We start from the raw sequence: 17,720 nt of genomic DNA on the forward strand, positions 1-17,720 counted from the left end.
CTTTACCACAATAAAATAAAAACTTCATTTAGTTCTCTAAAAAACATATATGCCATATTTGCACAGTAAAAAATAAGCTTTCCACATGTACATAGCTCACATAACTAAATCTAATTTCATTCTAAAGTGTTTCATAGAACCAGATTTGTCACAATGTAAATCCTAAACGTGTATGTGCAGGGATGTGGGCCTGTTTATGGAACACTAATTTTATTAGCTTTGCCTCAGGGAAAGTATTGTACTGATTCTCAAGGTAAGCACTGTCTGTCTGTCTCTAGAGAAAGGCCTTGAGTGCAGATGCAGAGGCTGGCAAAGAGACACGGAGCTTCGAGACTAACTTCAGTACAGGAGGATGTACTGGAGGAAGAGCTGTTAGCCTGTTGTGACAGTCAGGAGAGGAGAGGAGAGGAGAAGAGAGCAGAGGATGTAGTCTCTTCTAGTTTTCCATCCTTTCCCAAATTCAGAGTTTAAAACTACATTTGATGTCAAACAGTGGTGGAAAAAAAAACAAGCAAGTTACCCAAGTTTAAGAGCTACAGCAGAGCCAGCAGAAGAATCCCCATGTAAATCCACTGATGTAGCTCCTTTCTAAATAGGATGTTGTGGATAGGAGCTGAGAGCAAGAGATTACAAACACTGTGTTTGCCTACCTCCATTGCGACAGGCAGGGAAGGTCTGGCAGGGAAGAGGCATCCCTACTCTGGGTAGGGCTCTGAATCCCAGGCTGCTTTCCACACCAGCCAAGGACTCACTGTGACCAAGGGCCCTGCTGGTGGCACCACTGAAGTGGACCGGGATGCCTGAGTGGCCTCCTCGAGAACCCATCCCCAGATCCTCTTTATCCATCCTTAACAGGGCATCAGCACTGCCATTCCACGAACGGCCTTCATCTTCTGCGACAGGGGAAAGAACAGGATGAGTATTTCAAAGAAGAAGAAGAACACAGATTAAAATACTTTTTTTTTCAATAAAGCATCTGCACCCTTTATTCAAAATGACCTCGACTTACTCTCCGTCTCTCTGCTCCCATGGCTGAAGGACAATTTCCTCTGCATAGGCCAGTAAGACCCCTCATCTGCAGCTAAGCTGGCACTGCTGTCCCAGGGCATGAAGCCAACTTTTGACTGGAGGGATGCAGACCCTCCATTACTCTTGGACACCCCCTCACCTACACCAGTAAGACTCGAGGGCTGTTGCAGAGACGGCGTCTGAGAGCTTCCTCTCAGGCTCTCGTAAGCCGGCGGTCTCCTGAAGCCACCAGAGGGGTAGGTCCACAGCAGGGGGCTGTCTGAGGAGGGAGGCTTGTACGCTGGCAGGCCGTGTGGAGTGTGAGAGCGGAGATGTGGGCGAGAATGAGGACGCTGAGATGAGGATAACGGCGTTGGGGTTGAGCTGGTGCTGCTATGAGATGTTTGGCTGCTACTGGTGGTAGCAATATCCATCTGTAAGGAGTGTGGCCCTCCATCCCTATCCCGATCCCTTTCTCTTTCTCTTTCTCTTTCTCTTTCCCTGTCCCTGTCCCTGTCCCTGTCTCTGTCCCTATCCCTATCCCTGTCCCTGTCCTTATCTCTATCTCTGTCTCTCTCCCTGTCCTTGTCTTTCTCCTTGTCTCTGTCTCTCTCCCTGTCCCTGTCTCTACCCCTATCCCTATCCCTCTCTCTGTCTCGGTCCCTGTCCCTGTCCTTGTCCCTGTCCCTATCCTTATCCCTCTCTCCTTTATCGGACTTCAAGAGAAAGCTCACAGACTTGCCTTCTCTGCCTGTACTTGAGGTTTGGGTCTGGACTGTGGCCTGGTTTGAAGCTTGAGAGCCACTCTTGGTTGGAGCAGGAGAGTCTCCTCTCTCTGGCTTGCGATAGTGATGGTAGTGTGAGGGGCGATGGTGAGGGTGGTGGTGGTGATGGGAGAAAGGTGAGGTGGATTTGGAGGAGGGAGGCAAGGGTGTGGAGTGACTCCTGGCTCTCAGTCCAGGAGCTGGGCCTAACTGGGAATCTCTGCTATGTTTGTCCTGTTGGGTTGAACTTCCTCCTGATGACTCCTTGGAGCCTGACAGAGACATAGGAACATTAGAAGAGGATGAGGAGGAGATGCTGGCTTGAGTTGTCACGCTGGAAGTTTGAGTTCCCATTTTAACAGAAGCAGACGCCTTGTTTTGCACCCCGACCCCGCTGGAGGCTGCTGCAGGCTGAGGGAAGGCAAGCAGCGGGGGCCGGTGCTGTAAAAGATTAGGGAAAGGGGCTGGGATCTTTGTGTTGGCCTCAGGCTCGGATTTACTCCCTTGCAACAGGTAGGGAGTAGGAGCGCGTGGGGTGTGCGGACTGGTGGAGAGGACCTGTGGGACAGGAGTGGAGGATGCGGAGGAGGGCAGAGGAGATGAATGAGAGATCGACACAGTAGCTTTGGGTTTGGAGTAGGAAGGAGAGGAGGAGGAGGGTCGGGGCAAAGAGGAGGAGCTGCTGGAGGAGGAGGGGGTGACATGGAAGTGTTTCGAGGTTTTCAGTTTCTCATGTTTGGGGGGGAGGTGTCTCTGGGACTCTCGGTCCTCTTGCAGCGGATATTTCATCTCCTCATAAATGGCCTCACTCTGGTCTGAGTCAGAGTCAGGTGTGGTGGCCACAGGGGTGACAGGGTGGGGAGTGGCCGTCTGGCTGTCTCTGGTGAACACTTGGCCCACCATCTCTATATAGACTGGCTCATCCTCCCCATCTCCTGTCTGAATTTGAGAGTCTGCTGCCTGGAAAGGCAGGGATGTGGCAGGAGGCACACGTGGAGGCAGAGGGTCAAAGGAAAGCTGGGTGCTGGGACTTCTCTTGGGCTTTAAAGGAGGCACCTTCTTTGCTCCAATCTCTCCAGAGTCAGACTTCTTCATGGCTGTACAATAAAAAAAAAAGACAAGTCAAGAAAATAGATCATTGTCTCTGTAGAGTAAGCACCTGAACACACATCTCTTACCATTTTTCTTCTCTGAGTGTTTGGCCTGTGAGTGAGTGGGTGGAGGAGGTGGCGGCGTCTCAGGAGGTCCTCTGCTGTCAGCAGATGAGGAGCTGAGGCGAGTGCTTGGGTGGCGTTTGGGTTTGGCTGGGGGGCAGCGGCCACAATGTTGGGATTGGGTGTCAGAATAATCTCCGTTCTCTAGACTCGTATCCCCGGCACCGACGGCATGGCAGGACTGCGAGCGTGGCGCCATGGCAGAGGCACAGGAGTGAGGGGACAGGTCCTGCGAGGCTGGCATAGTCATGAAACCCATGCGGAAGTGCCGACGGAAAGAAGCCAAGTCTCTGACTTTGCCAACAGTAGCTGAGGGGTCGTTTTGGGTAGAGCTGTAATTTGGGAACGGGGTAGGGAAGGTGTGGATCGAGGATAAAAATATTGAAGTATGAAAAAATCATAGTGAAGAGAAAAACATTAATGTGCTGCCCTTTTATTGACCTCCCTCTTTCCTCACTCTGTCTTTGGTCTTCAAACATTGTTTTTTCAATAAAGAAATGCCTGCAGGGCTTTCACGGCAAAAGGGAGAGCCCTGGAGGCTGCTCCGTCTTTTGCATCCACATATCTTTCCATCTGAATTCCTCCACATCTGCTTCCCCCTCAAATAGATTCAATTAGCAAATCAATTCCCAAAGTACTCTCTGTGTACACTGTACTGCTGGAATTCCCTTATTCTTTATATCCTCAGCCAACATCTGTAGTCTTTTTTTGCCAGAAGCATTTAATCTGTTACCATGGGAACAGTTGTGATTTTCATTTATGTGATGGTTTGTCTTTGAAATCATAAATAATATGAGCTCCCACAACAAAAAATAAAACTGACAGAGACAAAAATCTGACAAAAAAAAAAAAAAATCACAGCATTTTACCAAACTGTCACTCCCCCACAGAACATGCAAACATATATGCCTTTTATTCCATTATCACTGTAGACTCTATGGTCTTGTTTACCGCAAAATATATTATTTGAATAATACATTTTGAAGGGTATTATAAATGAGTCCGAGCACAGTTCAGGCATCAATGTCAGTGGTTTAGATTGTTGACATAAAACTGTGACTGCTGAGTTCACCAAAGGCTTTCAGAATGGCTTTTGATGTTGTGTGTTATTGACCTTCCTTTCACGGCAACATAAGATAAGTTCCTGGCCTTAACGCCAACTTGGTTGCAACAAGGTTTATTTGCTTTCCCCAAAATACCTTTTATTAACCAGGCTCCTGTGAAGTTTCTATACTTACACAAAATGTCAGAGGAGAGCAAAAAAAAAAAAAATCACATCTGTGATACCATCAGAAGGAGTATTCAGTGTGCAGTGATGCAGGTGGAAATCACAGCTTCATGAGGCTGATTCTTGTTCCAGGTTTGTGTTGATCACATCTCTGCAGCAGCAGCACAGACACATCTGGATATCCACATCTGTCTATGCCGTGAGAGATTGTGTTTCTGTGTGTGTAATTAAATAGCTCAAATGCATGATTATTCTGCGTGTAAGTGATTCATCATAGCACATAATGGTGACATATGACTGTGGGTCATGCAGCGCTCGCTTTTAGATCAGATGCAATCCAGTGTAGCACAGAAGAAACAATTGGAGCTTACAATTTGTAGTCAACATTGCAAACAGCACCAGCAGTAATGGGCCTGCTCATCATGAAGAACACAGAGGCTCCTATTTTCTTCCTCATGTGTAAGGCAGTGTGTGTCTGCACTTGAATATGTGTGTTTATGTGTGTGCAACAGAGTGCGTTTGCATCTGTACGAGTATGTTTGTGCCCTTGAACGCCTGTGGAGATGTACTTGTGACTCCTCACAATCGACATAGATACTACAGGGCCAAATATAGCCCAGAACAGAGGCTGAGCAGCTCCTTCTAGCACCTTGAAGTGTTCTTTTTTTTCTTACTTCTTCTTAGGGCAGAAGATTCTTTCAGCATTTTCAAACCGAGGCTCAGCTGCTCATAAATCGGGACCCTCACCTTTATTCACTTCACCCTCTTGCTGCTTTACATTGGGCCACTAATTTGCAGTAACTAGCATTTAAAGCAAACATGAGAAGATTGAAACCACTCTCCTTTCTGTCTGCCTAATAAGAAACTAGTGCCAGCAGCTGGTTAGCTTAGCTTAGCCTAAAGACTGAAAATGGGGAATATGCCTGGATTTTTCTGAAGGTAACAAAATCCATTTACCAGCATCTTAAAAGCAGACAAATGAAGACATAATTTATTCATTTGTTTAATGCCTACAAAAACCGTGGTTTTAAGGGGGTTATGTGAGGGACTATTTATTGGCCAGGAGCTTAACACATACACTGAGCAGAGAGATAGTAGAGTGGTATCCCTATTCTCATGTAAATGTGACACTGACACTATTTAAATGAGAACCTGTACTAGAGAAGGAGTTGAACCTTAGTAATTAAGAACATGTTGATTATTAACTATAGTTGCTCTTATACTGTGCAGATGTCTGTCTCAACATGAACCATTGTACTGTTTTAAATGAGAATAGATCAGAAGTATTTCAGGGAAGTTTCCTCTGCACCTCTCTCGGTTTGTCCAAATGAGGAATTTATTTGCCTGCATAAATTTAAGGTGACTCCAAATGATTTTTAACAAAATGCTCTACAATACGACCAAGAGCAAATGTTTATGCTTTAATACAATTTTCTGTATTTGTAATCATGAAAATAATATGACTGCCAGCAGATATAGGTTACATATTTGTGCCAGTAACCTCTAGAAAGAAGTAAAGAGGATTGTACATCATTGTCCCTGTCAGTCAGAGGTTATCCACTGCTGCTCTGTAACCCTTTGAAGAACATCTTTGTTAGATTTATCTCACAGACTACCCCTCCTGAGTGGAAGCTTTTAAGACTGATGATAAAGTTTTTGCTGAAGAAATCCAGTTAAGATAATTCTGCCCCTAGCACCTACCAACATCCTATTTCTGATTTATCTTTTTGGGGCAAAGTTTAAGACTGGGTTATGTTTAAACAACTGAATGAGACTATGTCTTTGACAACATAAATTCTGCTTAAAGGGCAAATCAGAGCAGTTAAGTCATCCCTTGTTAAAGTTTTAGATGAGTTAAGATTGAGCAGCTAACACTGATTGTGTAGCTGTCCTCATTCTGTTGGACTTCACTGACACATCTGACACAATACTCGACACTTTAATTGATTGCCTTAAGTTATGGGTTGTCTCTAGTATGGCTTTAAGCTGCAAAATCTCATTCTTCATTACATAAGAAATGAAACTGCCTGTTGGCTTAACTCAAAGCAATAAAGCACAGCTTTTGACCTCTTCTAATAGTATTATTTTAGTATTAATTGCCAGCATGTGACACACAGTTGTAGGTTCCCCTAAAGCATGCAAAATAAGTTTTCCTTTTATGACTACATCTCCTCACAGATATGAACTTCTTGAAGCTTCCACAACAAGACAATGCCTAACTTTGTCTGCCTGAAACTTTTTTTTTCATTTATGTCAAGGAGTGTTTTTTCTCTGTTCGTGAATGAACGCATTCACATTCAGCTGCCATGACAGCTGCAATAAATTGTACTCATAACAAAAGTGAACAGATTTTAAAGCTCTGGAAGTGCTTTGAACCATGTGATTTGGATGTTAAGGTTCTCCTGTGGGGTTGGTGCATTCATAAAAGTGAGATGACAGGCATGTGAGTCTTGGACTGGTTCTCTCTTTATTTAGCTGGACCAGCCACAGTCCAGCGCTACATCACCAAATATCTGTGACTGACTGAGTGAGTGATAGAGTTGAGTGAGTGATGAAGTTACACCATTGGTTGACCAAGTATTGGACTTTTCCCATTGGCCTTTAGCTACTTTTCACTGAAGCAAGTCGCCAGTACTGCCCCGTGAGCAAGAGCTGAAACAAACTGTCTGAAGCTAAGCAGAATGCCAACATGACGCGATGACGTCATGAATCTGCTAATCAGTGTATTTCATCATCCAGTGACATTTTGTGACTTTTCCAGCAGGCCTCATCTACTTTCTATTGAAAGAAGCAGTTCCACAACAGTATTCAACTAATCCTCAATTTTGCACATTGAACATATACCGTCTAGGCTAGGCTAGGTTTTAACCTAGCCTTGTTCTATATATACACTGTAAAAGCTGCAACTTATATTCTTTGGCAGAAATAACAATTAAAAGTTGTTAGGCCTTAGAAATTAAAATTAGGCCCATTAACTTGTATTCTTTAACAAACTTAAGTTTAATTTGTTTAATTAATTTTTCTCCCACCAGTTTTCTGTTCCACCTCTTTCTTATTTATCAAGTAGTCCTTGTGTGTATATAGTCTTGTCGTTTCCCCTTTCAACTGCCAGAGCGTTAATGTGTGTAAATGTGTAGTTAATGTGGGCTTCATGACCTGGGTCATCATGTTCACTCGGCTTACCTGTATGTTGACCCTTTTTGCCTGTTTCCTGGATTCTTGGCACTGCTTACTGGATTTGTTTGTCCAGCTCTTTTCCGACTGACTTTGATGTTTTTTGACCAAGTATTGGCCCCACCATCTTGTAAGCTTTTGTTTACTTTGTTAAATAAATCTGTGAACTGCATTGACTCTGCTACAGCGCCTGCATTTGGGTCCTTCCCCTGTGTTGTGTTACCTGCGTGCACGAGCTTTGACAGTATGAAAAAATTTACACGGCCATTACGTGTCTTTTTACATATGTGTCTCAGAGGAGTCAGACATCTCCTTTCAGTTCAAAATTAAAACAATGTAAATTGTGATGATGATTGTGATGATGCTTTTTTTGCTCTCTAGGAACCCAAATGTATTTGCAAACCAAGAATATCAATGATGTAAAATGTAACTCTTAGTAAGTTAAGGGAAGAAAAAAATTTAAGTTGGACAATTCAAAGCCTAAACTTAAGAAATAAATCACTAACTCAACTCTTACATACAGTGCAGTTGTAATAGTGAGTATCACGTCAATAATTTGATACAGTTGGATTAATTTTAGCTTTGCTCTTACTTTGTATTTGTTTCACTGTCACTGAAGGAAATTATGCAGAGTCTTTTCAGTTCCTTTTTCTGTATCTGATAATTAACAACAACAACTTGTTCAGTCTCTCAGACTTTTCCCATGTGTCATTAAGTGGAGTGTTGTGCTAATCTTCAGAAAGAAGTAACTTTGTCTCTTAGCATTAAACACATTTCCAAGTCCAATTTTTCCTTACAAAATTACAAATATATTTGTTATAACTTAAATATATTTTACTAATTCGCTTTCACCCTGTAAAGCCTAAACTGACTTACTCTTAACTTAGAGACTGAGCAGACTGCGAGTTATTTCTCCAAACCTCACTACTTCACCTTGCACTTGCATATTGATCGAGATCTAAAAGAGAGGTACAATTAAAACCATTTATCATACATCACAAAGTGATGAATAGCAAAAACTTTTGTCATGGCAAGATATGAGTGTGTGATGTAAATGTTAATGGTTACTATGGGAAACCAACTGTATAATTCAAGTTGAAAAACCTTTTTAAAATTGTATTAAACTGATTTGTGGAATGTGTCAATTATTTACCATTAAAAAGCCGTACTCTCATCTTCATTTCTGAACTCTATTGTTTACAAAAGAATTCATCTATTTAACCATGCACCATTTATTTATATTAATGAATCACTCTGCTATTTACATACATTTAATGATGGAAAATTTTGTCTTTTATTCATCCCTCTTTGTCAAATTGAATATTAATTGCTTTAAAGGGATTTGCAAGGCCTCCACATATCAGCATACACATTGAAAGTGCCAGGCTACACCCAGGCCCATCCATTCTCACTGATCTCATAATTCTGTGCAAGAATTAATAAAACCTCAGCTGGCAGCAAGGTTTCCTCCACCAGTCAGCACTACTGGGAATAGTCTGTCTGTCTGTCTGTGTTAGTGCCATAAGAAACAGTCTCTATTTTTAAAACTCATATTGAAACTCACCTATTTACCATTCTGTGAAATGTGATTTCTCTCCTGAGGGCCTTGAGATCTCAAACTGTCTACCAGTGTCCTTCATGCTGCTTCCTTTGTCTCATCCCCCCCCCCCCCCCCCCCCCCAGCCAACCTCCTTCACTCCCACAGGCTCTGCAGTCAGCCCTGGTCCTGTTTCGAGTCCATTTGGTTTCCATCCCTTCGTCCCCTGTGTGGTTTCATCCCTGACCCTGCTCTGTTCATAATCATCACTGGTCATGTCCTGCTTCTCACCTCTGCTGCTCTGGCCCCGCTCGGCTCTGCCTTCATCACTCATCATGCCCTGCTGTCCCACTTGCAGCCCTACACCTCCACCAGCTTGACGCTGCCATGACGTTGATCTTTGCTGCCAACCCGGGGGCCTCCAATTACTGCTATGACTCAAAGCGCTGGAACAGGCTTCTAAACAGACTGAATTGTTGTCTTTGATCTCCTCCCTCTTCTCAGTGGCACAAATAGCCCCGTACACAACATGGGATTTGGTGAATTATGGGTGACTCACATTTGAACAGTACATCTCTCCTCTGTCTCCCAAACATGCAGTCAGATACATGCAGTCAGACGCTCCCGGGCATACACACGCTTTTCAAGACAATACTGTCATGAGCAAATTGTGATTCAGAGTGTGATGATGTTATGTTGCTGTTGTGACACTTTTGTAGAGTGCTTGAATTAGTTCTGTTATAAATTAGTTAGCGTGTGTGTGTGTACAATACAGTTCAAACAAATCAGATATCATTTGACCCTAAATCACGAAATGTTTACACCAGATTTAATTATTACTAACATTATTGACAAGACCAGAACTTAGAGTCTGTGTTGTGGAGTATTATGATTACTTTTCACTTGTGCTGGAAGATGTCCAAAGACAGGAGCTGGATCTGATACATCATCAGCTGTTTTGTGACAGTAGACAAATTAGAGCACTGAATGCACACTGCCCCTTGTTTAACAACAACTCTACAATTCTACTAAAACAGTGCTGGAAGGCAGTGGTGGAAGAGGTATTCAGATTCTTCAAAGTAAAAGTATCAATACAAAAATCTAAAAATCTATTACAAGTGAAAGTCTTATGCTCAGAATCTTATGTGAGTAAAAGTACAAAAGTAAAGTGCAATTTAAGTATTAAAAGCTAAATAACTCATTCTGCATAAAAATGGCCCCAATGAGTGTTATAATATTATGTATGGCATCATTAGATTGGTAATACTGATGCATAAATGCATGAATGGCACTTTAATGTTGTAGCTGGACAGGGATGTGTTGACGTTAAATAGCTTAGTCCAATGGTTCCCAAACTATATATACAAACTGTATATACATTTTTTTTCAAACTTTTCTCTAATCTTTGCTTATGTTAAATATTGGATGATTTGATCTCTCTGTATCTCAAAATAAAGGGAATTCTTTATTTGGTGGAGCCGCTAACAACTCACAGGCATCTGAAATGTGACAAGAGGCCTCAACTAAACCCTTTTTTGTGTCACAAGCCAAAAATGATTGGGAAAACTGTTAGTGGAGTGGGTGACCCAAATTCATATGATATATTGCTATGAAATAAAAACAACTGGTCTCATTATACCTTAAAGGTCAGAATGAATGGATGGAAGTATTTAATTTTAAAGACAAAATAATCAAGTATGTATTTAGATAAACAAGGCAACAACTCTATTTAATTTCCTTTTTCGTTGGTTTTGGCCCCTTTTTGCCCTCTGCCATTTTAGCTGACATTATAGTAGTTTATCTCATCTGCAGAACATATTAACTTCATTATGAACTGCTGTTATGCAAATTTGCCCAATACTATTCATGCGAACCCCTCTGACTTCATGAACTGTGCTTGGAATTAAGATTTTAAAATTAAACTCATTCATGCCGGCTAAGAGGTTTATATCCCCGCTGAACTGAACCATACTGTAATTCCATATATGCAGAGCTCCTGTGAGCTGATCCTCTCACCTCTTTTTACTTCCCTCTTGGTCCCTCTGCCTCCAGTCCAAACGGCTCTTACGATACAGCAGGTTCATGTCGCTGCGGGGTCGCTCCTCCTCGCAGCCTATCACAGCGCAGTGTAGCCGCTTGCTTCGCCTCTCTATGTCACGCAGGAAATGCTCGACTGCCACATCCTGGGCTGAGCCAGAGCTCATGGTATAGAAGAGGACCCGGGAGAAGGGGACGATTGGCGCAGGCAGCCTCCTCCAACTCACCTAAACAAGAAGAAACAAGGGCAATGTTTGAGCCCATGAATCATTAAAAAAACATGTTTAACAGCTTCCCAGCCTTCTTGCCACTGACAAGATTGACAGTGACTTTTTTGAGATGTGGTGATGCACCATGAAACCCAAATAATCAAACCCAAATTACTGGCAGAACTTTGGGGGAATCATAGCTTATCATGCTCACTGTGTCATAGCAAACAATCCTGCCCATTACTCCAACCGGCAGCCTTCAAAGCACGGGCTCAGTGATGCATGATGATGGAGGCTGCTGTTTTGTTTATCCCTACCTCTAGTGTATCACATGAAAACTATTTATACTTTCATTATCCAGTTATTAATATTTGAGTAAGCATGGTAACTCAGCTGCAGAGCGTCTCTGGCTGCAGGCCCTGGGATGGCCTAGCTAAGCCTGTCTGCTAGCCAGACAGTAATCTGGTTTGTCATATGTAGCGCATGCACAGCTTCCTACTCACGCTCACCCCATGAGAAGTCAGGCTTGTTGTGGGGCAGATATCTGAAGGCCCGACAGTATTTTCATGATGGAGAATGTGAGTGTGCAACGCAATTGGCTAAGAAAAGCGCAGCTGTCAGCTGATGCATGTTTCCAGTGTTTTTTCATCACAAATAGAAACAGAGCTGCAGAGCTGTTTTTTGGTAGTGGACACAGGGACATTGGTGCTTCTGGCGTTGTTTTAAACTGAACAGCATTGGTGGTGAACAATGACTGAATCAGTTACTTTCATGAGATGCATTAAGCTAAGCTTCACATGTTGTATTGAAACATTGCTGGTTAATCATTTTGATGGCCTATATTGCCCGGTTTTCTGTCTCACAAAGACAATAGCAGGAAAAATACCCAAAGTTCAATATATACAATATATAACCAATTATTTTTCTCTAGTTCATATTTTTTAACATCACTTTTGTGCATTCACAACATGTTACAATGAAACTGCATGTGAGTCCAATGTAATGAGGTCTGAATTATGCTTTTATACTCCTTGTTTAAGGATGCAAGCAGCATGAAGAGGGGAATAAAAAATAAATTACATTTACATTTTCCAGCAGTGTAATAGCTATCCTAATTCTGTACATATTCAGGACCACTTAAGCCACATTTACCATCAACTGCACAGCATCTTTACTGCTCTCGAACATCTCAACCATGTCTCACTATAAAGACAAAAAATCCACAGTGGGAGCATCAGGCACTGTCACCTGGGCCAGGCAGCATGTTGAGCTGTGTAGCTGTGTGTGATTCTTTTGTCACGGCTCAGCGTGCCATCCAGCATGTCAGCGTGGCTACTGCTATTCTTGTACCCCACAGCCCTGACCACAACCCCGGCCACTGCTGCTGCCATGCTTGCTGACTCAATGTTAATTAGGTTAGGAAGCTGCGACTGTAGGTTGGGATTTTGTTAACGGGAGCTTTGATTTGGGTTTCTAGGATCTGGCAGCTGAGCAGGCAGCCCTGCAATTGCCGCATTACATGCTGTGGGTTGGTGTGCAATTAGCTGAGCTAAAAGAACCAGGAGATCTTCATCTTACATCTACAGACTATGAAGCACAAAAAAATGACATAAGTATGTAATGGAAAATGCAATTTCAGTATTTTCATACTTCTATAATCATTTATTTCTGTATTTCTGCATTTATTTAGTTATTTATATATTCATGTATGCATTTCTAGATTTATTTAGGTTTTTCTATCTGTATTTGTACATTTCTACATTTATGTATTTATTTCTGTGTCCATTCATTAATTGGGTAGGCGGTCCTACCTCAGTCTAAAGCCAGATTGGTCACAGCAGTGTGAATTTAAAAATTATTGAGAGAAAATCCGACAGTTCCCTTCACAAGCAAGCACTCGGTGACAGTGTAAACAATGTAAACATTGTAGTGATCAAACTGGAATACAAACATAAAAAAAAAACACGCACTACTATAGGTTGGCTGTGATCAAGTCCTAGGGTCACTTTAAATCCCAAATAAATTCAGAGCATTTAGCAAGTTGTTTCAGGAGCATCTGTCGAGTCAGGAGTCGCTTCAATTCCTCATTAGAACCAGGAGGCAGATGGAGCCATGATTCATATAACTGGATCCGCATGCAGTGCTGCAGACGACTCATTCATGCACATAAGCAAACAGATCACACACTCACACATACTCAAATCCCCCATACATGCTAAACACATGCATACAGACAGGGTGTGAAGCAGTGATTGTGAGTTACTGATGACAGGGAATTTAGATCATTACCCACACAAAATCTGAACATGTAAAGCATTTGAATGTAAGAAAGCATCAGCTTTGAACATACATTAACATTATCTTCTGCCTAAAATGTTTTTGTCTTTCACTGGCACTGAATTTAACACTTCTGGAACACTTTGTTCTGCAGCCCTTTGCCCTCCAGTCTCCACCTCAGCAAGTGGTCCTTTAGTGTTGCTGCACCTCACTGTGAGTGAGGCAGTAGTGCTGCAGAATGGAGGGACACATCACAGCACTGGCCTGGCCTTGGCACAGGGGCAATATTTCGATGAAACATATTTAAAATACACATTGAATTACTTTGGGGTATATTATCCCTTCGTGTTTTGCCGATGTCCACAAAAAATATTATTTGAAATAACATTGTTATAAATACCAGCCCTCCTCCTTTTTTGACTACAAAACAAATCATCCATATGATATATTTGCCTTTGCAAAGCTGCTTGAATAGAAGCAATTAGATTAAAGGGGCAGAGAGTACAGAGCATGATGTCCATTAAAAACATCATTCTCCTTCTTCCGCATATCCAGTCCCTGGATTGACATGCTCCTATTTATTCAAGCCTGAATTAAATAGCAAATTACTGCAATCAAACTTTGCTTAGTAGTGACAGTGAGTAAGGTAAGAAGGAACGAAAGTGATGTTTACAGCTCACTTCATCAGTGATGTAGTCTGTATATTTTGGAAACACGAGATAGCCTGCATATGCTTGAGTTTATTCAGTTTCTCCCCGATACCAGTGCCATGTCTGCCGACCTCTGTACATATCACACGTAACACACACAACACATCAGAACTCAACCACACATCGCCACAGTCAGACACAGCGAGACACAGCGCTGCAGCTCCGCAACAGGGACAGAGGATGAGAGAGGCAGAGGGGGAGCAGTGTACAAGGACGGAGCAAAGCGCTCAGGAGGAGAACGAGCAGCTTGAGACGCATACAGCTAGAGAGACGGAGAGATCCAGGCAGAGGGAAGGAGACGGATGGAGGGGGGGGTGCTCTGAAGGGGGGGGGGGGGGGGGGGGGGGGGGGGGGGGGGGCGATAAATAGGGAGTCACTGAGGGATCAACCAGGCTGAAGATACATACGATTAGGCTGAAAACGTACTGGAGACAGACCGATGGAAGGGAATGTCGAGGCAGGGGATTTGAGAGTGGAGGAAATAAGCAAATGGAGGCAAGTGTGAGAAAGAGAGGATAGAAAAACAGTGAAAGGCAGCCAGACTACAAGAATGGGGGAGGGAGGTGAAATCAAGCCTCTCACACTAGTCGCTGTGTGTGGTCTCCTAGCAACACTGTCAGCCATGCATCTCTTCCTTAGCCACTGAATATGCACAAAGCAGGATGTCAGCCTCGTCATATGTGATGAACCCGGGGTTAAACTTCACTGCCGCTTTATTTGTACCTGATCTTTCAGTAATAACATATCCTATGTATCTTAAATGGCAGTAGCACCTGTATCCAATAGTAACCGCACAACCTAGCTGCTAATATTAATGATCTAATGAGCTACACTACACATTCTCCACATCCTATCCATACGAGGAAACCCAACTTCAAATTCACACTTTATATGTCGGCTTTTTAATGTTTTCTAGGTAGATTTGAACGATCTTCTTTGTCAGCTGAGTCCCTCCTCTCATTTGAGCTGCATGTCTGGATATAAGAAATAAGCAAGCCAAAAATTAAGCACCAAACTCAGGTGTAGATGTTTGTAGTAAAGTAAGATTTTATCACCTGTAGCAGGGCATTGAGGTAAAATAGATGGTAAGAGCTCGTGCTTGGAGAATATCTGTCACCAGCTGATAATGCTAAGACCGGAATACTAAAACAGGAGCCCCATTAAATCACAGCTGGTTCCTCTCAAGAAACTGGTTGTAATTACAGATCTGCTCACAAATGCTGTGCGTTTCTTGTCGAGCACCAACTTCCACATGTGCTTGACGGTTTGACCTAAACCATCAGATAGATAGAGTACATAATTCAGCTGGTAAGAATGGCTCATTGTTTCTTTCAGGCCGACCCGTGTCAGACAGCGCTGCTCTGATCAAAGTTAGCTTGTGAGAAAGGCACCTAATCTGGTGCTGTCCAGGTAAGCTGTTGACTACACGAACGACAATCAGTTATTTTAGTTTCTGAGACTCACAATATAGGTCCCTAGTTATTTGTTTATTTTATTTAATGTCTTTTACCAAAAGACAGAGCTAACAGACAATTAGTTTCCTTGTCTAATGACCTTGATGTTGTTTTGTAAGGTAACATCTGGTTAAGATCTACTTTTTCACACCCGAATGCACGACTAATTTGATGTCAGACTATTAAAGGCACAGTATGGGCAGTGACTGTGATTACAGGTCATCGTAGCATGGTTGTGCCAGTTGTACTTGATATCATAAATAAATATGGAATAAGCTGAACTTTAACAGAGGGAAACTGAAGGATATGAGGAGACGATAAAGAATAAAATTGTCAAGCTTTCCAAAGAAATCACATGACCGAATTAAACCAAAAGAAAATATGTTCCCTTGCAAAGAGTTAGATGAGAAGATCGATGCTGCTCTCAGGTCTGTACGGTGAATATGAAGCTACAGCCAGCAGCCAGTTAGCTTAGCTTAGCACTGTAAAAATGTAACAAAATCTGCCTAACAGCAACTGTAAAGATAATTAATTAGTGCATTATATCTTATTTGTTTAATTAGTGGAGCTGGCAGGCAGGTTTTTTTTTTAACCTTCGGATAGAATCAGGCTAGCTGTTTCTCTGTTTTCTTTGTGCTAAGCTAAGTTAGCCAGCTGTTAGGAGCAGTTTCATACCGCATAGAGTACAGACATGAGAGTGGTGTTGAGCTTCTCATCTAACTCTTGGCAAAAAAAAAAAAAAAAAAAGTGTATTCCTCAAAATGTCAAACAGTTTTACTGAATTTTGTAATTTACGTATTTCAACCAAGTGGAATACATAAATAAATAACAGAGAGACCGCAGTCCTCCAAAAGTCAAACTTTGTGCTGACAAAGCACGAACATGCTCGCAAAATATTAATGGCCAGATGTCTCACACTTTCTTTTCACAGAAGCTCAACTTGTAATGTGAGATACTTTCCTAAACATTTGGTCTGTCAGATAATTTATGCCATATCACACCATTAACCATTAACATTTACCAGACCTGTTCTGATGAGGACAGGATATCTCCAAACTCAGCTGAACAAAGAAACACTGACACACTCAAACCTTTCATAACAGGCACTTCACCTGGTTCACCTACTGTCGGTGGTGGTAAGGTGTTGTGATTCACATATCAACCCGACAGCCCTCTCATGATACATTCATTTGCACCTGTCAGACCTACAGAAAATAAATTAGGCGCGATATAATCAATTACTTTGTCCATGGTTTGAATCTCCTCTCTTTTCTCCTTGAATATTACATTCTCCAAATGCTGTGTTTGATGTTTCTGCTTTGGGATCTGAAGGAATGTCTGTTAACTTTGCATGCTGAGATTTTTTGGGCCTTTTAAAAGCAAAATCCTTGAAAAGTTTGCACTCTGCAAGGCTGACCTGCAGGCCACAAATCCTTTCAAGCAACATCTATAGTTTTGTGGGTTTTTACGCGCAGGTTAGGACACAAGCAAAACCAATGTAGCCCTCACAACAAAACAGTCAACCTGAGGTAAAACCTGCCCCTGCTGGAGCCCATCTGAGTCGTCTCTCACTGTAGCGTGTGCGACAACACCAGCAACCAGCCAGATGCTACTGCTTGACCTGCCTTGTGTTTGTAACAGTTACTGTGGGAGTTCTCCTTTGTGTTGTTTTCTTCATTATCACCTGCTCTAGGACGCTCCTTAAATCTCCGCAGACCCAGCTCTCCTAAAAATTGTTGCTATGCTGGATATTCTGATCCACTAAGGCTCAAAGGCATTTGTGTGAATTTAAAATATGAAAACCTGGGAGCTGTTTCTTTTTTAGCCTAATTAATATGTATTTTGAAGTGTGTCTGTGGTAAGAGGAAAAGAAGATTATTCAGATAATTCCCCTAGTGTGCATCACTAAAACTAGTCACTATTTTCACCTCTGGATTATAAAGTATGGGGATCTTTGTTGCTAGAGCATGCCTCAACTTCTCTTTATGAGCTGTTGTTGTGTGCTGGATGCTCTACAATATTGCATTGTGCAGTGAAATGCCTGTGGCTGATGAGAATGGACAGGAGGAGGAGGAGGAAGAGGAGGAGGAGGAGGAGGAAGATGTAGA

General features: G+C 42.4%; 1 protein-coding gene across 1 annotated transcript in view; it reads right to left on the reverse strand.

The window, feature by feature from the left end:
• LOC139608021 (neuronal tyrosine-phosphorylated phosphoinositide-3-kinase adapter 1) overlaps nucleotides 1-17,720 on the reverse strand; it is a 28,533-nt gene that overhangs the window by 1,660 nt on the left and 9,153 nt on the right. Inside the window, exons 2-5 of the mRNA XM_071461439.1 lie at nucleotides 10,942-11,189; nucleotides 2,951-3,318; nucleotides 1,010-2,869; nucleotides 651-893 (exon numbers count right to left, since the gene is read on the reverse strand). Coding sequence (XP_071317540.1) covers nucleotides 651-893; nucleotides 1,010-2,869; nucleotides 2,951-3,318; nucleotides 10,942-11,129 — 2,659 coding nt within the window. The 5' untranslated portion in view covers nucleotides 11,130-11,189. The remainder of the gene's footprint in view (nucleotides 1-650; nucleotides 894-1,009; nucleotides 2,870-2,950; nucleotides 3,319-10,941; nucleotides 11,190-17,720) is intronic.

Source organism: Trachinotus anak, unplaced genomic scaffold (genome assembly GCF_046630095.1).
Source record: "Trachinotus anak isolate AG129_WGS33_773 ecotype Australia unplaced genomic scaffold, CSIRO_AGI_Tana_v1 ptg000024l, whole genome shotgun sequence".
Classification (NCBI taxonomy): domain Eukaryota; kingdom Metazoa; phylum Chordata; class Actinopteri; order Carangiformes; family Carangidae; genus Trachinotus; species Trachinotus anak.